Here is a 24,096-nt window from a genome sequence, read left to right on the forward strand (position 1 = left end):
TCGTCAGGGTTAACAAATCCAGTTTGTGTGACTAAGGGGGAGTGGGATCCAGAGTCAAAGACCCCTCATTCCCTTGAAGAGGCCCTGCTACAACACCAGACTCCTCTTCGTGGAACCAGAGGGCTGTGTATCTCAGGTGCTTCAGCTGATCACATCTGTGGTAGTCTCTCAAAGAGAGAAAGAGGCGTCTCTTGGGTAGGCAGTTGCAAACCATTGAGGGCTTTATAGTTGAAACCAGATGCTTGACCTCCACCTGGAAGCCAACCAGAAGCCAGTGCAGATTACAGTGTATTCTGCATCAACGTTACCTTCTGAATGGCCTGGTTGTGTAGATCCATGTTGAGCATGTTGTTGTAGCTTAATCTTGAAGTGAAAAAAGCCAGTATAATGGGTCGGGGCCCCACAGTCAAGACTTTTCTCTCCAAGGACAGATAGAAAAAATTCCCACTCATCAGCATCTAGTCCTTTCTGCTCCTAAATTTGCCATCCCTTGTGGCCCAGCCCACTTCAAGATTCTCCCCAGTCCAGTGTGAACCACCTAATTAACACAGACTAGTGATGCAGGAGTTTTTTCACAAATGGGCACCTGGAGCTGTAACCTTGTGTTTGTTTTTAACAGAAACTGTTTTCGGGGGAGCTCGTTCTAGTCAGTTTAAGGAAACTACAGTTTTTTCCTTATTGAGTTCATATGTGTAGTTGAACATACTGGTAAATGCACTAGCCATGAAACGATGGTTCAGCTGGCTTTGAGGCACCTGGATTAATGCATCTCCTTATGCCCATATCCCAGCTGCATTCAGGAGGAAACTCTCTTCTATAAGCTGCAATACTGTCTGTAATGAGTAGTTATGGGGTTTGAAAATGCAGTGCACACTTGCTCCCTCCAGAAGTGCAAGGGCCATCATAACCCTAGCACACCTCATGTCCAGCAGTGCAAGGGTACTCCCAAATCTCATAGCCAGAGCCATTGGGTCAGCATAGACCTTCAATAAAACCAGGAATATTCTGCATACTAATAAAAAGAAATTACCAGTGTGCTAACTGAAAGGCAATACAGCTGCCTGTGCATGGGTGAATGTGTATATATTATATGGCTGTACATTTTTCTCTTAATTCCTTTAATAACTCACCAAAACTAGACCAGAAAGCTTTCTTAAATGAGTAGCTTCCTTGAGCACTTGCTGACAAGAGATAAAGGGAGTGCAGCACACACCCGTGGTCCGCCCTTTTCCTTAACAGCGTTATCTGGGATACTTGCATTGGGAAGGGGGATGGGGGGACATGCACGCATACACACAAGCAGATGTAAGTACAGGAACTTAAATATCTCAGTTAATTTTGTTAAACTCTCCCCAGAGGGTCAGTTTAAATTTTTTCACTTTGGTTGCAGCTGGGCTGCTTCAAAGAGGGCAGTTGAGGAAAGACTATACAGAAATAAAACAATAAAGTTTGTACAGTCTCTTAACTGGGGGGAAAAGTTTCCTACAATTGCAAAATGAAATCTGTTTTACTTTGGTCTGAGCTCCTCTGTCTCAGACAACATGGTAATGGATACGATACAAGAACCTAAATAGATTAGAATGGTGTAAGATCACCCACAGCACTGTCAATGGGGTTCCTTCTAATGGCTTTTTATGGCAGGGGTTTTCAGACTTTTTCATGATGAACATCATGCCTTTACAGTGAGATTCTCTTGTGGACACTTGCCCCCACATTCATGGACCATGTCCTCCCCACTCAGAGTACCATTAGATTCCAGTGCCAAGAGCAGCGATTGTTTACATTGAGAAGTTTTATTAGGAAAGGGCGTAGTGTGTTGTTACTTCTTTTAATGCAATTGACTAGCTGGGATGAGGGGAGCCAGTACCATGTGACCAGCCAGCTGTCTGCAGACCACCAGTGGTCTGTTGATCTCAGTCTCTCTCTCATGGCAATACATTTGAATCTGACTACTGGATTTAGAAGAGATGGGACACACAGTGGGAAGAAGATTTTTATTAAAATCCAACAACACCCCCCCCACACACACACACTTGGGTAGTTAAAGTTGAATTTTATCTGCTTGAGTGAAGATTATTTTGATACCTACCTGCTTAGTCAGTTCATTAACCTGCAGCTAAATCCAGGCAATGACTAACTTGAGCGGGTTTTATCTTTTTGAAAGCAGATGACATCTAATCTTTCCCAGAGCATGTAATTAAATAAGCATGAACCTTCATTCTTTGCTTTTGATGCTTCTCATTTTATTATTCTGGTGATCGGAGAGACATAATCTTATGGAATTATTAATTTTCATAATTGGATGCATTCAAGGTGATCCAGTTTAAATATGTAATTTAAAACCCTCTTAAAGCTCACACAAATGAAATAAATCTGCATTTCAATTTGGGGTGTGGTTTTTAGGGTGTGATTTTTTTGGTTATCATAATAACTTGTTTCTACTTTTGAAGATTTTCAGATGTCATCCTGGCAACAATTTTAGCTACCAAATCAGATATGTGTGGCAAAAAATTTGAGCTGAAGATTGATAATGTCCGTTTTGTTGGCCATCCTACCTTGCTGCAGCATGCTCTTGGGCAGGTACGGTAAGAGAGCTGTTGGGGCACTGGGAAACATTTTTCTCCTGAGAACTGATATGGACAGAACAGCAAAAGAGTTATGAAATTTGGAATTCAAAATGTACAGCATTGCTTTGAAACTCTGTTTTATGCCTGTGGTTTTTGAAAGCTTTTGTCTTTGCTTATTTGCTGATGTTAATGCCAAATATGTTGTGTCTACTTTGGAAATTTTTCACAAAAAACTTCCCAGTGGCTCAAATACAGGTGCAACTGAATCAGTGTTAATATTAAATAGAGACCCTAGTGACAATCTGGCTCCAGTGGACCATATCTGTGTTTACCACTGTGCTATCCATGCCATGCCATGGCTTTTTGGCAGGTTTAACGAAACATAATGGTAAAAATTCTGGAAGCCACCTGAGCCGTGTCAACTCTGTGGCTCCCGCCAGTGCTAAGGCTGGTTCGTCAGGATATGGTTTAGAACAGGGGTTCTCAAGCTCTTTCTTTCTGAGGCCTCCCCAGCATGCTATTAACTCCATGCCCACCTGTGCTACAATAACTGTTTTTCTGCATATAAAAGCCAGGGCCAGAGTTAGGGAGTAGCAAGGAGGGGAACTATCTGGGGCCACATACCACAGGAACCCCTGCAAAGCTATATTGCTCAGGCTTTGGCTTCAGCCCCGGGTGGCAGGGCCCTGGGCTTCAGCCCTGTGTGGCAGGGCTTTGGCTTTCTGCCATGGGCCTGAGTGAGTCTAAAGCTGGCCCTGCTTGGCGGACCCCCTGAAATCAGCTCGCGGACCCCTGGTTGGGAACCACTGGTTTAGAACATTTGTTTTGTTTTTGAGGTAAGGGGTGGTGAAATTTCCCAGGGTCAGCAAGGCCATATAGGCACTTATGAATTAACATCTCAACTTAGAAGTGCTTCATGCTGAAATGGAGTAGACGTTCAGCCACATGGGCCATGGAAAGGGCTTCTGCATGAGTCTGGGGAGCGATTTGCACTTTCCGTGTCCCATTTTATGATCTCACTAATAGTGCCTAAAAGTGAATTGGGCTCTGGGAATTTATGTGATCAGCAACGGTCTATCCTTTTCTCAGTGTCTGTGTCTTGTTTACATTAGATTTACTAGATTAATGTGGCTTTCAAAATTTTCTTACTGTCACTAACTGGTTATTCTTCACCAGCATTAGTAATGGTGGGGGAATTAGTGTAAAACATGCAGGCAATCTGTGGCTACTGCTTTTGGTTGAAGCGCTATGTTTAATAGATTTACCCTGAGTAAGGTGAGAGACCATTGGGTAAACCTTTCAAAAGTGCATAAGTGGCTTGGGAATCTAATTTCCATTTTCCAAAGTGATCTCAGCTCTCAGGAGCCTACATCTCACTGACCCTGTTAGAAACTTACGAGTCAATGAGACCTTAGGTTCCTAAATGCCGACATCACATTTGAAAATGGAATGTAGGTTCCTAAGCCATCTAGGTGCTTTTGAAAATGTTATCTACTGTGCTCAGAACACCAGCAGCCCATGTGTGCTATGGCTCCCAACATTGCCATTGCTGGTGGAGTTGAACCCATATTCGTAGCAGTGACACGTTTTAAATAGAGTTCTTTAGTGCAGACAAGGCCTTATGACTTTAGCCTTGAGGTATAACAGCAAACTGAGAGGCAGTATTTTGGAGGGAACGTCTAGGTGCGGTTTACATTTATTTTTTCCAGAATCACTTTTAACTCTTCCCATCCATGCCACTAGAAATTGCTAAGCTGTGACTGTTCGTACTGCTGGCAGTTTTTCTCAGATGATCCTGGGGTGAATATTCAGTGGAGACAATGTCATGTAATGCAGTGAATGGCATTAACGTTCATTATACCATATGCCAGAGTGAACACTATGTGTTGTCTAATAGTATCTGATTTGTGCATTTTCCAAGCCTGATCCTAAAGAGCCTGTTTATTAAGTTGTCAGTTGCCCAGTGTATTTGTAAGTGTAATGGCTGAAAATTAAATTGAAAAGCTACCAGATTTGCAGTTGCCTATTTGGGATGGAATGCTGCTCAAATTCTAGTCACTCATTCTAGTTACATAAAGAACATCTTTGTTTTCTATTTTTCTGAATAGAGTCACATCTGGGTAGTAAAAGTTATTGAGACCTGTAAACATCTTTTTGTTGTTCTATAGAAATTCTATACACAATTGAATAGTTCTAGATTTTATCACTCCTAAAGACCTTTGCATATTCATTAACACAATGTTCTAAACTGATACAGAAATGGTAGCTAGCTCTGCTAGGTCATTCAGTTCTAAAGCTAGAATTCTCTTTTTGCAAAATTAGAAAGCGGCAAAAGTATTTCCTTCCAATCCCTTTCAATAAAAAGTAAATAAACAAAATTCTAAATTATAAAGTATCCACAACATTTCTGGCTTGGGTCTCATCAGATTTCATAAGCTGCAGTGGGTTAATACCCAGGGCACTACAAGAAGTGGTGTTTGTGACTCATTAGCTATGGCCCAGAATGCAGTGTCAGAGCAATGTGCTGTTGCAAGATTCTTGTTCACGTTAGATCCTGGCCTTTTGTGGTTGTTAAAAATCATATGCCAGTCTTTTCACAGTAGTTAAAGTAATTAATCCTGTGTCCCGGGTATGTCCTGTTCGTTTAATGACATTCTGTCTCTTTAAACTATAGACAGTTTAAACTATAGTTTAAATTGGTAACGGTACTTTCTGTCTTTCTCTACTAGTTAGAGAACATTGTGAGATCTGACCCAGCTGCCTTTTGAAGTCAGTGGCAGCACTCCCTTTAACTTTAGGAACAGGATTGGGCCCTAAGTTTGTAAATGCTTTGAGGCCTCTGAAAGGTGCTTAGAGAAAAAGGTTCCCATAGGAACCTAAGTTCCAAGAAACCCAATAACAAGGCTTGTTGTCAAAACTGCAGTGCAAAGTGATCCCTCTCTCCTCCTGTTAACTAGAATCTCATTTGATCCTTTAGAAAACAGATGATTTCCTCTTTCCTCGTAGTTTATCTAGTTTTTTAAGAATACTGATAAATGGTCCTGTTTGTTTCCCTGAACTGTGTGTTACTTGGGGCCCAAAGTCCCTGGGAAGTGAGAGTTTTCCATACTTGTGAGGATTAGGCATAAGCATTATGGAGCTCTCTGGGAGTACAGACATGTTGCTTGGATCTCCTACTCCATCTTGTGGAGACACTTGGTCAGTGAAATAATCAAGATATAACAGCTCCTAATGAAGGAATTCCACCTGTTGTTTTGTCTTGCTTGATTTTATTTTTTCAAACATCTATATAGTTTTTTATTAAATTTCAAAAGTCTTTTGTTGTGCTGAGAATGGTTTTGGGGAAAAGGTTTCCAAAATGCCATATGTAGGAGACAAATCTACTTTTGTTTTAGAACTGTACAATGTGTGTGCTTGAATATATGCATTTCTAAAACACACATTCTCTTCAGTCCTGACAAGTGGAAATATTAAAAACATGATATAGTGAAGTACATTTTAGGAAGGGAAGGTCTGGGATTGTTTGGTTGACAACATCTAGAGGCTTTTTCTTGTTATAAAAGAATCAATTTTCCATACATTTAATTAACTATATGTAGAAATACAGTGGGTCCCTTTTGAAGGAATAATGTACAGGCAACCAATGGTGAAATGCAACAGGAAACTAACCTAATAAGACTAGATCTGTTAAATCAAGACCATTTTTTTTTAGTAGTCGCATCTATGCTAATTTAAAACTGTGTCTGAAGTACTGCCTTCACTCATTCGATTTTTTTTAATATATATAATATTTTGCAGGTATCCAAAACTGATCCATCACCAAAGAGAGAGATGCCCACCATGATTCTCTTTAATGTTGTATTTGCCTTAAGGGTAAGGACTGTTTTTACCCAAGAATGGATTCTGTATTGTTTTATAAGGACTGTTGATTCAGATGCCAGTAACATTTCAGTAACACACATTCACTGCCTTCTTTCACTATAAACCAGACTTTCTTAATTTGAAATATGTAATAACAGTACTGCACGTGACACTAAAGATGCACAGTTAAGATAAAGAAAGATCAAGCAATCATAGAAGTAAAAAGATGGAAGAGCCCTATCTGCTTTTGCAGCCAATCTCTCGGGCCAGGGAATGATTGTTTCCAGCAGGACATTTTCAGGACATTTTCTGTCATTCTTTTGCAGGTAAATGCAAAGGTTGAAGTCCTACTTCATAGTGGATATCAGCTTTATTGCACATCCTGTATATTTTATGGTATACATTTAATAACATAGTTAAAGTATCTTAACAAGAAACAAAAGAATGCAAAAGACTATGTAGGTGCAGCAAGGCCAATGCAATATTGCTGTAGAAACCGCAACTGTTACGTATCCTGACTTTTAAGATGTTGTACAATTGTAATCTTGCATTATTGTTTACCTATTGATGATGTACAGACAAGAGAAAAGTTCCCTGCCTCAAAGAATTGAGCACTGTTATATTATTTAAGAGTAGCCCTAGATCCTACTGCTAGGGGCACAGGTATGTTTCTTCCAAGCACAGCATTGCTGCCTCTGAAATGTGGAGTCATTAATGCATTTACTGTTTAGCGATAGGCATTTTTGTAGTCCTCATTACCATGGTATTTGAGTGCTTCACAGAATTAAAAATACATCAAAGACATGTGCACTTAAAGAGCCATGCTGATTTCTTTATGCAGGTAGCAAGGGAGTGGACTGGGGATCCACTTGTTAGCAGGGCAATAGAGGGTGGGATGCTCCTTTCAATCCATAGAGCAGGGATCTTAACGGATGCACAGGGGCCTACTCTGTGCTTGTGTGTTGTGAAGTTCTCAGCACACTTGGTATGCTTGGAAATTTGAATATATATGAGAACTAGTCATCTCTCAGTAAAAAGCATACTTTGTCAGGGAGTTGAGGGAATAAAGGGGCTAGAGGCCTGGCCAGGCCACAGGTGTGCTCAGCTTCAGTTCACGGTCTAAGTACCTATAGAATATACAATAAACAGCCTGCACTTGTAAGCAGACCAGCTCTCCAGAAATGTGTGCTCTCAGATTTAATAATACTTTAATAATACTCCCTCCTCGGCATACCTTTTCTAAACATCACTGTGAACACATGCCTGTTTGTAATAACTGATCAGCAGGAATGTAGCTATTATATTTTGCAGTGAAATTTTTCCACATACACACAGAACTCAAAAACAGCTGAAGAGACTGTCCTCAAAGTAGAACCAATAATAAAAAGAAACCACATCAGGCACAGTCCAGGCATGGAAAATTTCAGCCCAAGAGGATAATTTTTCAAAACTTAGGAGTGAGTGGAAACTGAGATATGAAAACTGTTTTGCAATCTTAAGTATAGCATATACTGAGTAATTCAAATTCTGAAGCAAAGGCAAAGCAAAATTTCCTTGGCTCTGTCATTTACAGTGACTAATACATGACAATCAGCAGATACACTTAGAAATGGAGGGATAATTAACGCACCTATCCCAAGAATCAAAGCACCAAGTTTAGGCTTATATTTTTAGATGGAAATGGGACTTGGGAGTCCCCTTTCTGTCCCTAACACAGCTTTCTGAAATTAGTCTGGTTGTGTGTCTTTTGCTGCATCAGAGGTTTGTGGTTTCATCTGAACCTGGCCTTTTGCTGAAAGTGTTGTTTGGTTTGATGATCAAAATGTGTTCTTGCTTTTCTTGTCACATTCAGGAGAAATTCCAGGTATGGGGGAGAAGGGCCTTGAATTTCTGTAGGGAAATTACTAGCCCTCTTATAAGTCCCGTAGTGACGTTTCAGAATAGCATTCTTTGGAGTCCTAAGTCATGCTGCAGAGTTTTTGAGACGGGGACCCCGGTGGACTTTTAGGGCTATTTCCTTGAACCTGATAACATCTCCAAAGTGGAATCTTTCTATTCATGTGAGCCAGGGGAAGGAAGGCACCAGGCAGCTGTTGGGTCTCGAGTTCAAAGTGACAGGTAGTGTGTAGAGTTATTAGGCTATAGACTTGTACTGAGTCTCTCATAAGTCACAAAACCTTTTTTGTCTCTCTCTTCTGGTCAAGCTTGCTATATTGTAACTATTTACACAGTGGGGCCCATATTTAGCCCATGCATTCTGGGAGTAGGTTTGCTCAGAACCACTCATTCTAATTTTAACATTGCTGTACAATTGCTTTAGCATAAAAGCTGCCATATGTGAGATCAGCATTTGATTTCCCAGCTTTGGCTTTGCCTTCCCAACCCATAAGCCTGAGTGCTGTAGAGGTAGCACATTGTTTTGTGTGCATCTGTGTGTGTGTGTAATGCACGAATATGAGCTAAGAAGCCTTCTAGGAAGGATTAAGGGAGTTATACCTGAGGGAAATAATCCTTTTTAAAGCAATTGGTTGTGATACGGCTTCTGTTTGGGACTGTGGAGTTCATGTCCTGGCCATGGTGGCCAAAAGCAGAAATGGAGAAGAGCTTCCTACCCCTCCTCCCCCCCCCCCCCCCAGTTGTTAGAAGTACTGTCAGCGAAACAAAGGTTTTTCTGTTATACTAATGTCCTTTGCTGTTGGCTTTTTTGTGATGACTAAGTTCTCCCTCACTAGGGTACAGGGTTTTCTGCTTGAGTTTCACAGAGTTAATAGAGAGATGGAATTATCCCAGAATTGAATTCAGAAACTCGAAAACGTATAAACATCATTCTGAAGGTGTTTTATGTTGAAAATATTGCTTATTCATTCACATGCTCTGTGCGGCAACTTGGTGATTTGCAGTGAAGCCATTGACTTTGGTGTAGCTTGTATTTCTCTAGAATCTAATTTCTAATGGGCCTCTTTCAGGGAACAAAAGCAGAAATTCTGGCTTTGTAATTCAGTTGGAGTTTACTTTGCCATCTTTTTAAGCAGCACTGCATTGTATTTACCAAAATGACATTCTCTTCATAAAGAACTGTCTGTGGAACATACTGCATGTAAAGCAAATGGAATTTTGCTAACATAGAGTTACTGCTGCAGATGACTTCTCCAAGTTGAGGGTGGAGGTACTCTAAGATAAAGATGAGTCCATCTGCAGCAGACAGACAGAACAGGCTAAGACCCAAATGTTATAATCAGCAGTGATCCTGCTGTGCTAAGTTTCAGCCCTACCAACGTGTTGTGACTCAGCAAAAATGTTGGCCTGTAAAAATGTTGACTCATGGTTTTCTAGTTTAGATGTCAGGTTATCTGCTGCCTAAACCTTAAATTCCTTTAAATGTCTTAACAGACATAAAACAGCTGCTTACTGCACCCTTCCTGGCTTAGAGCCAGTGAGCCCCACCTTATCAGCTGTCTGTGGCCGATAGGCTTTGCAGCACTTTCATTCTAGAGGGACACCTACAAATGGAATGTTTTAAATAAGCAATATTTTTTAGAAGTGTGGAAACCTAAATCCAATTTCATTTTCTTTGGGATTAAGTGTCAAAACACCTTATTAGTTCTCTAGTGATTAGCATAAAATGTTGAAAATTTTAATGCCAAAAGCCCAGTCATAATGCGTAAGGTCTGAATATTGGGGCATGTGTTTTCACTATGTAGCTCTACCTAAAGTCAGAGCATTTGCATGATTCTTTGTCCCTATTCCTGTGTATGACCAGGCTTTGATTCAGGTGAAGAGAATTAAAATAATGGTGGCTATGTGATTTTTGCAGTCGGTGTAAATAAGCTACCAAAGGTTTGACAAAAAAGAGTAATACACCAGTGCTCCAGTGTGGAGAGTTTGGCTTGTGGTAAAAGCTATGTCATCCTTCTACTTCCAGTGCTTTTGTATTGGAATGTATTGGTATTTTAAATTTTTCAGTAGTCTGAAGTTTCCCTCTACAGAACAGACAGTCAGAGCGTTAATCTTTCTTTTAGTAAAAGGTCCAGTAACAAATGGGAAGATACACAAGTAAAATGAGTAATCGTGCCCTAGGTTATGTTAGTAGTTTTGTACATGCCAACTTGGAGATCCGTCCTCATTGTTTTCATGACTACTTCTTGGCCTAGTTATGTGTGTTTGACGTGCTTTAGTTACGAATCTCTGTCCTTCAGCTTTACTACTGTGTGAGCCAGAGAAATCTTTCTTTTGACAATCGCCAGGGAGGCTGACCTCCAACCTAACTATTAAAGATAATTCATTATCTTTAATGAAAATTTAAAAAATAATTTGTCCAACAGTGCAACACTCATGTTGAATCTAGTTTCATTTGTGTTTGATAGCTTCTGAATTAATGACCAGGTCTGTTCCTGTATTGCCTGTAGGCCAACGCAGATCCATCGGTGATCAACTGTTTACACAACCTCTCTCGTCGAATTGCCATAGTTCTGCAGCATGAGGAGCGTCGTTGTCAGTACCTGACCAGAGAGGCCAAGCTGATCCTAGCCATTCAGGATGAAGTGTCTGCCATGTCAGAAAGTGAGTTCTGAGCTCAGGGTAATGGGGAGCTTATTTACCGGAGGGAACTTTCGACATGAGAGAGTCAATTACTGGCCAATTTAGTGAATAATCCACTTAAGTGCAGATTACCATGGTTTGAGAATATTAGTGTTGTACCTATGTCTAGTAACAGCTAGGCAGTAGCAGGAATCCAGGAAGCTGGGTAACAAAGTGACTTAGTGAGCTAACCTTTCACATCTGGAGCCTTGAGTTTCCAACCTGATTGGGGGTCATGGGCAAAATCAGGGTCTCGTCTAAGTCCATTTTTGTACATGTATAAAGGCTGTCTCTTTACTGCTTGACATAACTTCCAGGTTCTGCTTGAGAGAAGTTACTCAGAATGTAATTTCCAGTTTATAGTGCATTTAAACAAACGAGCAAGAAAGAATGAGACTAGTTCCAGTTTTGGAATGGAGTTGTTTAAAAAAGGAATACTACTACAGTGTAAAATGTTATCCTTTAAAGTTTACATAATGTATTACAATAATTGGATCCCATTGTTAAAACCAAATAAAAAATGGGGCAAATCTTTGAGAGAGGTGCTTTTATTTTTGGAGGATGGTGGTATGCTTGAAGTCAGCTACAATATTATGTGCCAGTTACTAACCCAGCAGCCAATGAAACCCTGCTTCTGAGCTGTGGTAGTATGTGCCCAAGTGTGTATTCCCACAAAGTAGGGGTTGTACTGGAAAACCCACAGAGACCTTTTGCTATAATAGTCTTTCTGATTCTCACTGTGATTCAATCAGAGACACAAGGTAGATGAGGTAATATCTTTTATTGGACCAACTTCTGTTGGTCAGAGTCAAGCTTTCAAGCATATGCAGAGCTCTTTTTTTAAAGATATTACCTCACCCACCTTGTCTCTCTAATATCCTAGGACTGACATGGCTACAACAATGCTGCATACAGTGTATGATTCAGTTGGACACATGGGCCTTCTCAGGCCTTATCTCTGCTTTTCCCTTCCCCTTATAGTCCCTGAGGTGACCTACTCTAATCTCAAGCCCTTGAGGCACTGTTATGGTTCTTTTCTCTATAATTCCTGCTCAAGACTCCCATGTGTATCCGACCTTTTGAAAGAGCTCTCTTACTGCAGAATTTCTTGTGCTTGTCATTTTGTTTTGTTCATTTGTTTTTTAAGAAAACAAAACCCAAACCATTTTGTGTGTTAAAGGAAGATGTTTCCTTGCAGAGCTGAGAAGAGGTCTGTCGCTCTTTTCTGGAGGGGTTTATTATTGCCATTTTGTGGCATGTAGTTATAAACTCAGTATAAAATTGTTGCTGAAAATGCTAATGCTGAAAGCCCAATCATAATGCAGCAAGATCTCAGCGTTGGAGCATGTGTTTGCACTATGTGGCTTTGCCTACAGTCAGAGCTTGTGCATGAGTCTTTGTCATGATTCCTATGCAAGGTGAGGTTTGGATTCAGGTGAAGAGAATTAAAATCCGGTGGTGGCTGCATGAACTGCAGCTGAAGTAAGCTATCATGGTTGACATAGCTGGTAAAGCCTCTAACGAACACTAACCAGTCTGTCAGAGCCCACAGTTGGCATTTGCAAAGGAGCTTTAGTTTTAGTCTGATATTTTTGAAACACAAATAAAACAGTGAAAACTGCAGGTTGCAGGAGACTAAAGCATTTACCTGAGACAGCTTTTCTGGTATCCCCAGATATCTTGGTGTAGCTGTTCTTTTGAGTATAAACAAAGGGCACTCTGTGAATGGGGCCAGTTTGAATGGGGTTCTGTGGCTTTTATCATTCTGACTGCGTTTGACTCCACTTTGCCTTATCGTCTCTGAGGTCACCTGTGTTGCATAGAGATCCCTGCTGTACAAGTGAAATAGCTCAGCTGCTTTTGTGACTAGCTCCGCTCCTGTCATTCACTAGGGAGGGAGTACAAATGATACAGCTTTGCCCTCTGGTGCATTTGCTATCCAGATGTGGGAAAGCCTTCAGGTAATCTCAAATCCAGGTTTCCCATTCTGTGACCCTGTATGCCAAGCCCTCTAGCCAGCCTCAAGAGGGATCTTTCTATTTCGCATGTAGTTTCCATGACCAGTGTAGATAATAACATGGCATTGTTTCAACCTGTTATGAAGATGTGTCCCTTTTTAAGGTCACTCAGTAAAATTTTCAAAAGCACCTATGCCTTTGTGATACAGGAGGGCCAGGGAGCAGTGGGAGAATGGTCGAGGGGAAGTATATAAGCCCTAGGCCAGGAGTAGGCAACCTATGGCATGTGTGCCGAAGGCAGCACACAAGCTGATTTTTTCAGTGGCACTCACACTGCCCGGGTCCTGGCCACGGGTCCAGGGGGCTCTGCATTTTAATTTAATTTTAAATTAAGCTTCTTAAACATTTTAAAAACCTTATTTACTTTACATACAACAGTAGTTTAGTTACATATTATAGATGTCTAGAAAGAGACCTTCTAAAAACATTAAAATGTATTACTGGCACACAGAATCTTAAATTAGAGTGAATAAATGAAGACTTGGCACACCACTTCTGAAAGGTTGCCAACCCCTGCCCTAGGCTAATTAAGGTGCAGTTCCCTGTTGACTAGGGAGGGTTGCCACAGGTTAATTGGAGCACCTGTAGTCAATTAAGGCCCTGTTAGCAACCTAATAAACCCCCCAGCTTCAGGCAATTAGGGGAGAAGGAGAGAGGACTGGAGCTTGGAGGTGTGCTGTGAGACTTGGAAGATCAGAAAAACAGAGTAAGTGAGACCCTGCCCAGTGTTTAAGGACTAAAGGTACCCTACCCAAGGGGGAAGAGGGTAAGAACCCGCAGGGGTTGAGAGGGGCTGGGGTTCAGAGTAAGGAGCAAACCCAGACCCCTCCCCTGCTTCCCTCCTTTACCACTTTCCTAGGCCACTAGTGGGGCCCTTGGTGCCCCAAGAGCAGGGGCAAGGGTTGGCATCTTAGCCCCACACCAAGAAAAGCGCAGGACCCACCATACTACATTGGCCATGTTGTCACAGTCTCATTTTCAAAAGTGACTTAGACACTTAGGAGCCTGTGGTCTCATTGAAAGTCAGTGGGATGTAGGCACTTTTGAAAGTGTTACTTGCTGTGTAATAACCTAAGAATCCCAATTCTGTTGAGAGTGAGCCAGTTGCATGAGCTGTTATAGTTAAAGTATGGAGTCAATTTCTGGAGCATTACTAATAAACCAGCATTAACCTCTTAGGTGTGTTTGCACCTGGCTTTACTTTCACAGGGGCACAACATGTATTGTCCTGCTACAAGCATTAAAAACTAAAATTTAGAAGTAAAAACATAAAGAAGTAGTTGCTCCTCAGATTAGTGAAGATGCCCATATTGCATAAAGTTGGGATTCATGGGATTCAAAAAGAAGTTCATAATATTGTTCTTAATTAAAAAAAAAACAACCACTGTGAAAGGTGAATGTGGATTAAACAGACTTGAATCTGTCACTGTCTAATCTTTCCACAGAATCTGCTATTACAATTGTGCAAAATTCAGATGACCATCTGAAAGCAAGGTTTCTCTGCTTTGAAAACTGTTGAATGCTTTCTTGTTTTTAATCTTTCCATAGCAGCAGAAGGTCCACAATCACCTTTCCATCACATTCTACCCAAGTGCAAGCTGGCCAGAGACCTCAAGGAGGCTTATGACAGGTAAGAGGAATCCTCCTGATAGCCCATGCTATTCTGCTTCTTAGTGAAAAGTCTTCCACTGTATATTATCACTAGCTCATCTGATTTTGTGTGTCTCTTCCCATTAGTGATTACTGGAGACACCAGTTCAGAGAGGAGGTTTGCCTCTATTTTTTGTATTGCATTTGATTCAGTCTCATCCAAGTCAGTGAACATGAACAGGTATAGAGCCCAGAAAGTAAGTGGCCCTTTGGGCTTTGAAGTTAAACCAAGTGGAGATTTGTAGCAATATGGAGTTTAGCTGTTGGAGTAAATCAGAAATATTATGGAGACCAAGTTGCTATCTTGGTCTCTCCAATAGGATATCCCAGGGATTATTTTATTTGAGGCTTGATAGGAGTCTTTGTCATGGCTATAAGAATTGTGCTACTCTTCCTTGGCTGGCAAGAGGCCTAATGACAACTTATTTGCAAAGTATCCTGTCAGCAGCTCTCCCAGCAAGTGCCCCAAACATACAATTTTATGCACTGCCCCATGTAACATAGTTCGCAGTTCCACAGGTTGCCCCCACCTCACTTGGTTACACTTTGCGTGCATGGAAGCCTGAATGAATGAGGCCATTAGCATCATGTAAACTGCAACCTGTCAAAGCCTGACCAGTTAATGGTTCTGGCTGGGATATCAAAGATGCCTAAAGGAGTTAGAAGCTCAATTCCCATTGAATCTCAGTGGGAACAGGGCACCTATCTCCCTAGGGCTCCTCTTGAAAATTCCAGCCTGTGTGTCTTTCTGCTCTGACAGTCATGGCATAGCTAACCCCTTAATGCAGAGCTAAGGGCTGCATTTGGTGCACTAGCATGTGTTGGTGACAATAGCTACCACAGCAGGGGGAGACAGAACCCTGAACTGGGGGTCTTGGCAGATAAATAGAGCAGGAAGGTTGATTCAGTGTTTTAGGGGCCAGGCTTCAATTCCTTGCTCTGCCACAGACTCCCTGGGTGAGTTTGGTTAAGTCACTTCATCTCTATGGATCTAAAGTTCCCCATCTGCAGAAAGGGGGTAGTAGCACTTTTCTACCTCACAGGGTTGTTGTGAGGATAAATATATTAAAGACACATGATTAGATACTACTGTAATTGGGGTCAGAGAAGCATTTTAGATAGGAATGATTAACAATTTTCTATGTTAATCGCTTTTGATCTTTAAGCTTCTGGAAGAAATTCAGGCCCCTTTGAAAGAAGCTACAGAATCTGGATTTGGTGTGAATCCTGTAAAACATACTCTGAGTTTTATTTGAAAACATTTTTCTTGGCCTGGATTTTGGTCTGGCCAAACTCTCACTCACTTCTTGTTTTTCTATCTTCCTTCTGGTTTGTTTATTTGTGATTCACTAAGGTTGCCACTGGATGATAGACTGTGGGGTCTGCCCAGTAATACAGTGACATCTAGTGGCTGAGAACAGTGACAGAGAATTTTGATTCTAGGACCAAAACTCATAGTAAGGACAGAAAATACATAGCAGCGGTGCCCACACAATTTCCCCAATGTATTAGCAGCTGCCTTCCACTGAGATAGTGTACTGGGGCAGGGAGGGCTATCTGGGGGAGTAGGCCACTACCCCCCAGCCCTCATCCATGCTGTAGTGGAAACTTTTCCCACATTATTTCACTTCATGGAGCATTGCTCAATGGAATCTTGTCTTTAATTATTTTACCTGGCTTATTTCTGATTTGAAGGTGTTACTAGAGACTATTCCAGTTAAAGCTGGAATGAACTTGTTTGATGGTTTTCTCACCAAGTGCTGTTTGCTTTATATCTTTAGAGTCTGATTTTTGTGGCATTGTATTGGCATAACTGTACAATTAGAGTTGTTTACAACATATATGCTTTGTATCTGTTTGATTAGTCTGAGGTGTGCAAAACAAATAGCTATAAATCTTGATAGTAGCCAATTATTGTCTTAATTGTGTATGAATTTCTGGTAGTTTCCCTCCTGGGAAGCCCCATGGTGCAGTATATGGGGCACATGGGGTTGTGAAGTAGGTTCTGTTTCTGGTTCTGCCAGTGACTCACTTGGGCAAGTCACTCAAGCAAGTCAGAAACATCCACTGATTTTTGGATGCCCAATTTGAAACATCTTGGACCTGATTTTCAGCAGTGCCAAACCTCTGAGTTGACTTTAATTGGAGTTGTGGTGCTGTAGCTGAGAGGGATGCAATTGTTTCAAAGTATTTTCCTACAAGGCGCTCCCCACTAGATGGCACTGGAGTATTTCAAGTCAGGTCTGATGTATCCTTAGTGCTTCATTCTGTGTCATGAGAGGTATACATATCTGAACCTTTGTCACTGCTCAAAATGCATTGAATGCTCCTATCTTTTAAATTGCAGTATAAATGGTGTGGGCTGTCATGATTACAGGTAGTTATACCACTAGTTCCCATGATTTCCTAATGGCTGTAGAAGAGAACCTCGGAAAGCAGGGCTTTTTAATGATTAGTTTAAAAGATTTTAATGCATTTAGGATCCTCAGACATTTTCCACACAACTCTGCCTACAACGTGAACAAAAAGCAGTGGCTTGAATGCCAGAATACCTCAGATATAGCTCACTTCTAAGCTGCAAACATGCACCCATCATAAAACCTAAACCCTCCCACTAGTCCAAATTTAGGTAACTAGACGGACTGTTTGCCATAGTTTAAACTGCAGCTGCAGAGAGCGTTTGCTAGGTTTACACCAGTCCACCATTTACAGGTTTTGAACAAGAAAATATTATCTGTTTATTTAGAGGGGCTCTACTGTTCCACCTCTCTCCAGATAGGTTTCTCATACAAGAGCAACCACGCACTTTCAGCCTGACTGATTTCTTTTAGGGCAAGGGTGACAACCAAAGCAAGAATGAACTAAAATAGAGAAAATCTTCATGAGGGTGGTGTGTCTCTGTTAGCATTTTGTTTCAGCTTTGTCTTGCAAAATGTCCAATGTCCCCACAAGACAGTCAGGCTTTATAGAAATTTCAAGGTGGAATACAGAGCAAAAGTGATAGCCATTATTTAGATACATACACCACAAATGGGTTTTGAGACAGTGGGCTTATCTAGATGGCTAGTTTAGTGTGTGGCAGGTTGGAGTGTTTCAAAGCAGAGTAGATCAGCACACTTTTAGTGCATAGTAACAAGGTTCACTTGCATCTGAAGAAGTGGGTATTCACCCACGAAAGCTCATGCTGCAGAACGTCTGTTAGTCTATAAGGTGCCACAGGATTCTTTGTTACTTTTAAAGGTCCACATGGCCAGCTAGTATGTTGTAGATTTACAGCCCACCTTGCAGCACACTGACTAGTCATCTAGACAAGCTTATACACAAACTACTTATACACAAACTGGTCTCCATGTTTCAGTAGAAGAGGCTACTACAAGGTCAATAGAATTATGACATCACCACATGAATGTACTAACACTGTAACAGGCATACTGCATGGTAATGCTTGGTACAAAAGCTATAAATAACAGATAACAAGTAGTGTACATGCAAAGAGGACTACGTCTTATTCAAGGCTCCAAATGGCTATTGCTTTGTATTTCAAAGAGAAGGCTACCAACACAAGCCTATACTCCCCTTCCTGGGGTATATCTTGAATAGCATCTAATAAGCATGTCTATAGGACACTCTGCTTATACATGAAGTGCTGTAAAAAGGTGAGTAGCTATAATTATCTGTATCTTGCATATGGAGAAACAGCGATGCAGAAGTTAAGGCCAAAACTTTCATAAGTATCTACCAATTTTGGATGCCTAGTTTGGGACATCTCAGACCTGATTTTCCACAAGTGCTGAGTGCCTGTGTTGAATTTTGAATTCGACAGCGGGGGCTTAGCACACACCCCTCTTGTTGGCGTGTTCCGTTGGCTAGCTTAGGCAGCTTTGCGACTAGCATGTTGGCTTTTGTGGATTGCATTCTTAGGTGTCTGTCCCTCCCTGTTCATTGTTCAGGGACCCTAAGCATCTAACTCATCTTTGTGGATCACAGTTTTTTTTCTTGACACCTAAAAATTAGGCACTGTGACTGAGTTCCAGTGCCTAAGTCCTTTCGTGGATCCCACCCCTAATAATTTGTTCTGTGCAATCCATTTTTATTTTCATGTTTCCTTTGAGCATTGTAAATAGTGTGAGTGAATGTTATATCCAGAATACCTTTTGACTGTGCTGTATTTTAAGAGTTCATTCTTGATGGCATGGTACCAAATATATGTCAATTATGGGTGAATCTGCTGGGTCTTCCTTAGCCAGGATAAACAAGTGTGTTTTAAATTCCATCCTTTAAGTCCAAGAAAAACCAGTTTGTTTGCAGTACTGTGGTGTAACTTTGGATGCCCTTTAAAGGCTGTTGACTGGATGTGGGATTGAGGAATGTGTGAGTGGAGTGGCTTCCAACTCTCAGTGGCTTCCATATCAAATTTGCTCAATTTACAAGTAATGGATTTTTCTAACAACAAGGTCTTCAAGTTTAGCCTGGGATCTGAGAGTAAAGCTGTGGTGTCTCTGCTGCTCAAATCATTACGAGTAGTAATGATTCTGGGATGAGATCTTAGCTAATGAGTTTGATGATGCACAACACAGCACAGAATCCTGTTCTGCTCCACTACTGCTGTGTTACGGAGTGGCAAGTAGCTGCACTCTAGCTAAACCTGCAACATAGCTTCAGTTTAAAGCTGACGTTTCAGACTTCTGTAAACGCTACATACAGTCAGATACATTTGAAAATTGTTATTCCACCCCAAGCCATACATTTGCATATTTGGTAATTTAGGCTATTGTTTACACAGCAATGTAAGCCTAGGGATAGTGGAACTTGAGTTAGCAGACCTGTGTCAGGGAACCCTGGGCTTGAGTGTCTACATTGCATTTTAACCCTAGGTTAAGAATTTTCTGACCCATGCTCAAACCTTGGGTTCTGGTGTCCACACTGCAGTGCACAGACCTGAATCAAAGTAAAGGTATCCTGAAGTGTCTAGTGCCCCCCACCTCCACCCTATGTCGACACTCTAGCCTTAGGAACTTGGTGCACTGTGTGAAAACTCTTCTGCCCGCCCTGTTTCCTAGTGGTGGTGGTGCTATTGATGGGACTCAGCACATACGCCACATAATTAGCTCCTTTGGTGGCTGTCTCAGTAGAATGACTGCAATTTGGGAAGGCTTTATACCAGGGATCAGGGCCGGCTTTAGCAAGTGCATGGCCTGATTCCTGGGGGATTGGCTTGTACTCACCGGGCGGTGCTCCGAGTCTTCAGCAGCACTTCCGATTGCCGGCCGGGGGATGGCCGCCGCAGGGCTGGCGGCCAGGGCCGCTGCGGTCATCGTGGGGCCGGCTGGAGACCCCGGAGCGGACTGCCGCCGGGGTGAGTTTAAAAAAAATAAAAATAAAAAGGCGCCTTAGACGCGGGGCCCAATTCCGGGGAATCGGCCTAAAGCCAGCCCTGCCAGGGATTGGTAACCTTTGGCACGCGTACCGCCAGGGAGAGTCCCTGGAAGGCCGGGCCGGTTTGTTTACCTGCCGCATCCGCAGGTTCGGCCGATCACAGCTCCCACTGGCAGCAGGTCGCTGCTCCAGGCCAATGGGGGCTGTGGGAAGCTGCAGCCAGGACATCCCTCAGCCCGCGCTGCTTCCTGCAGCCCCCATTGGCCTGGAGTGGTGAACTACGGCCAGTGGCAGCTGCGATTGGCCGAACTTGCGGAAGCGGCAGGTAAACAAACCGGCCCGGCCTGCCAGGGGCTTTCCCTGACAGGCTGCATGCCAAAGGTTGCTGATCCCTGCTTTATACTGAACTATCATCTAATCTGAGAATTGGGCTCGCCAGCTCTAGGTTGAGTCACATTGGCAGGAAAATGCCCATGTGCACCTGTTCAGAGAAGAATTAGGAAATGTATTTAAATGAAACTTTGCGATGCTTAATTTTTAAAATGGGATTTTCTGTGAAGGTGTTCTTGTTTGTTTGCTTATTTATTTGTTTTATTTTTGTCTGTTTTGAAGTTTGACATAAAATGAAGGTATCAGAGGAAAAACACACACACCCTCCCAGCCTGGCCACAGCCAAGCAGTGAAGTGCACCCCAAGGCTTTGGGTGCAGTGTATTTTTTGTAATGCTTTTTGCACAGAGATCATGGGAAATTCTGGGGCTGTTTCCATGTTAAACTTTTATTACTGGACTTGCTTCTGCTGAGAACTAGTGTCTGGCACAAAGAAAAAGCACAGCTCTAAAAACTACTAACAAAGTTATTGGACTTTGGTCTCTGGCTCTGAGAATTGAGAATGAACGTTCTTGTGTTCCTGTTCGTACACTTATCACTGCAAATCTCTCTGCTGTACTGGTGTACAACACTGATTTTAAATTAAAAAAAAAAAATTCGCCAAAAATTTCAAAACTTTAAAAGTGTAATCTTTGGTATAAAATTTAAAACCATGTATGCTCAGCCATAGGCTAGTGGAAGCCGTAAGTTCCTTGTACGGCTGAAAGTCAGGCCACTTAGGGCTCTGAATATAGTTAGGTAGCTAATTTTAGGCACCCACTTTTTATAGTTGCTCCTGGCAATAGACTTCCCCTTCTGCTCTGCACTAGCACCCTCAGCAGAGCAGCCTGCAAACCACCAGTTCCCATTGGTCAAAAACCTGGCAACTAGCCAGCAGTCAGGCGATTAGTGTGACTCCTCTTTCACCCTGGTTGAGTAAATTTAAGTTCTTTTTCTAATTTGGTTCTCTTCCACTCTGAAATGTTTTAGAGCAAATGATCAATTCCCAAAGGGGAGCCCTCGATTGGCAGAGGTAGTGCTCCATAGATGCCATTTTATTTTGGGTTATCTAGAAGTGAGACTTTGGCAAAGACTTTACAACTTTATTCCTAGTGTGTTGTGGTTTTGAAAATCCAGGGGAAGTGGGACACTGCCTGCCCTTATCCAAGCCTCTTGAGGTTGATTAACTGCCTCTTTCTTGGCATGTGCAGTGCTTAGCTTGGTCAGTTTTAATAACTTTGGTGAGTGTGCTTTGAACACAGCTTGTCAGAGAAATAATTTAAATATTGAACCTTTTTGAAAATTATGTAATGTATTTTAAAAAAAAAAAACTTAAAAATGCAATCCAGAAAGAACTGACGTTTTTGGGATGACCTCTGTGGTTCTGAATCCAGATAGTCCTGCAGCTAGAGACAGTGTTTTAGGGCTCCGTGTCCTGAATTGATTTTCAGGTTCTGTTTTAGGAACTGTTTAATGTAAATGCTGATGTCAACTGGTGTGGATGGGATATCAGCTTTTTTTTTTTTTTTATGGCCTCAACCAGCACACTCATGTAATGAGAAATGGCTTTTTGAGCAGACATGTTTATAATACAGAGGGTGGGGTGTCTTACCTATGTGTGCTTGTACTTGGGTGGTGGAGGAAGTAGTGAATGCCATAAAGATGAGGAGTAAATATGTCACCATCTAAAAACAAGAACAAAAATCTGTTTGAGTGAAATTGGTTGCCTCAAACTCCCTGCTTGCTGTGTGTCCTGCTTTCCAGGGGTATTAAATAAAAGGTATTTAATGCTGCTTTCCAGCCAAACACTGGGATCAAACTTCATTATCGTTCCTGAAGTGCATATTCTCTCCACTTCAATTCTGTTCTCTTGGATAAGCTTAAAAGTTTAGTTTTAGATGCTGTGGTTTCCTAGAATGAAGGAACTATTTAACAACAACTTTCATGATTTCTTGTGATGAGCAGGTCAATGGGAAACCAAACCACCTAGGTGGAATCTATGGAATCAGTGTTGTGGTGACATGTTGCTCTGTAATGCCTTATGTGTAGTAAGGGAACTTCCCTCCCTCTTTATCGTGCAGTAAAATTATGATGGAAACGTTGGGCCCAATTCATCATTGCCCTGTGTGCCATCCAGTCCCACCATACCTCCCCCGGGAACACCCCCCACAAGGCCTCTGCATCAACTTTAAAGGAGATCCTCCCTCCCTCCCCAGTGCATTGGTGTGGGGTCAGGGCCAGCTGGAGGAGGGAGGGAGTGTGGTTGGGGCATTCTTATGATTCTGTGACCATGCAATAGCCTATAAGAGACAAGTTTAAAGCAGGCCTCATGGCAGGAGTGGGCCAACTTTTTGGCTCGAGGGCCATATCTGTGTATGGAAATTGTTTGGGGGGCCATGAATGCTCACAGAACTGGGGGTTGGAGTGCAGGGGGTGTGTGGGCTCCAGCTGGGGGTGCAGTCTCTGGGGTGGGGCCAGAAATGAGGCGTTGGGGTAGGGAGGTGGGGTGCATGTGTGTTTGGGCTCTGGCTAGGGTGTGGGCACTGGGTTGGGGATGGGGGATGTGGGCACTGGGCTGGGACCGAGGGGTTCAGAGGGCAGGAGGGGGATAAGGGCTGGGGCAGGGGGTTGGGGCATGGGAGGGTGTCGGGTGCAGGGTCTGGGCAGCGCTTACCTCAGCAGCTCCCAGAAGCAGTGGCATGTTCCACCTCCATCTCCTATGTGGAGGTGCGGCTAAGCAGCTCTGCACGCTGCCTCATCTGCAGGCACCACCCCTGCAACTCCCATTGGCCGTGGTTCCTGGCCAACAGAAGACCTCTTGAAATGTAAAGAAAGGATTAAATGAAATGCAGCTAGATAAACACTATAAAATTGGCAGCCTGCACCACCCATAGATCTCACAATGCATTATTTGAGAGGTAGCATTAGCTATTTACACAAGAGGATGCACTGGAACGTGGCTGATTCAACCAATGTCTCAGGCTTCCAGCACATCACCCATTGGGAGCTGTGGGAGTGGTGCTCGGGGTGGGGGCAGCGTGCGGAGCCCCCTGGCTGTCCCTGCGTGTAGCAGCCAGAGGGAGGACATGCTGCTGCTTTTGGGAGCCGTGTGGAGTGGGGCAAGCCCCCAACCCCGCTCTCCGGCTGGAGCACTGGAGTGGGACAAGCCCCTGATCTTGCTCCCTGGCGGGAGCTCAAGAGCCAAATTAAAACATCTGGAGGGCCAGATGCAGCCCCCGGGCCATAGTTTGCCCACCCCTGCCTTATGGACTAGAGGAGGGGTGGGCAGCTGGGGAGCAGGGTCTGGGGCTTGCCCCACTTCAGCGCTCCAGCCGGGGGCACCAGATCAGGTCCACGCAGCTTGGACCTGCTTCAGCCATGGGCGCTGTATCTTGGCCCTGCTCCAGAGGGCAGGCTCTGGGGCCGCACCATGCAGCTCCTGGAAGCAGCTGCATGGCCCCACTCCGGCACTCTAGCAGGGTTGGGGGCTCCTCCACACATAGGAGCCGGAGAAGGGACATGCCACTGCTTCCGGGAGCCGCTTGAGGTAAGCATCACTTGGAGCCTGCACTTCTGAGCTGCTCCCCACGCCCCAGCCCTCTACCCCACGCCTGATCCCCCTCCTTCTCTCCAAATCCCTCGATCCCAGCACCCTCCTGCACCCCAAACTCCTCATCC

At 42.9% G+C, this 24,096-nt stretch overlaps 1 protein-coding gene across 8 annotated transcripts in view; it reads left to right on the forward strand.

Annotated features, from left to right (window-relative positions):
- NPRL3 (NPR3 like, GATOR1 complex subunit) overlaps nucleotides 1-24,096 on the forward strand; it is a 115,900-nt gene that overhangs the window by 14,213 nt on the left and 77,591 nt on the right. For 6 of the 8 annotated variants that reach the window (XM_039492698.1, XM_039492696.1, XM_039492692.1 and 3 more), the window contains exons 3-6: nucleotides 2,451-2,580; nucleotides 6,366-6,440; nucleotides 10,835-10,988; nucleotides 14,573-14,654. In XM_039492698.1, the coding sequence (XP_039348632.1) occupies nucleotides 2,497-2,580; nucleotides 6,366-6,440; nucleotides 10,835-10,988; nucleotides 14,573-14,654 (395 nt within the window). In that variant the 5' untranslated portion in view covers nucleotides 2,451-2,496. The remainder of the gene's footprint in view (nucleotides 1-2,450; nucleotides 2,581-6,365; nucleotides 6,441-10,834; nucleotides 10,989-14,572; nucleotides 14,655-24,096) is intronic. The other 2 variants (XM_039492697.1, XM_039492693.1) reach the window with 1 other exon arrangement.

Source organism: Mauremys reevesii, linkage group 10, assembly GCF_016161935.1.
Source record: "Mauremys reevesii isolate NIE-2019 linkage group 10, ASM1616193v1, whole genome shotgun sequence".
In the NCBI taxonomy this organism is placed as follows: Eukaryota; Metazoa; Chordata; order Testudines; family Geoemydidae; genus Mauremys; species Mauremys reevesii.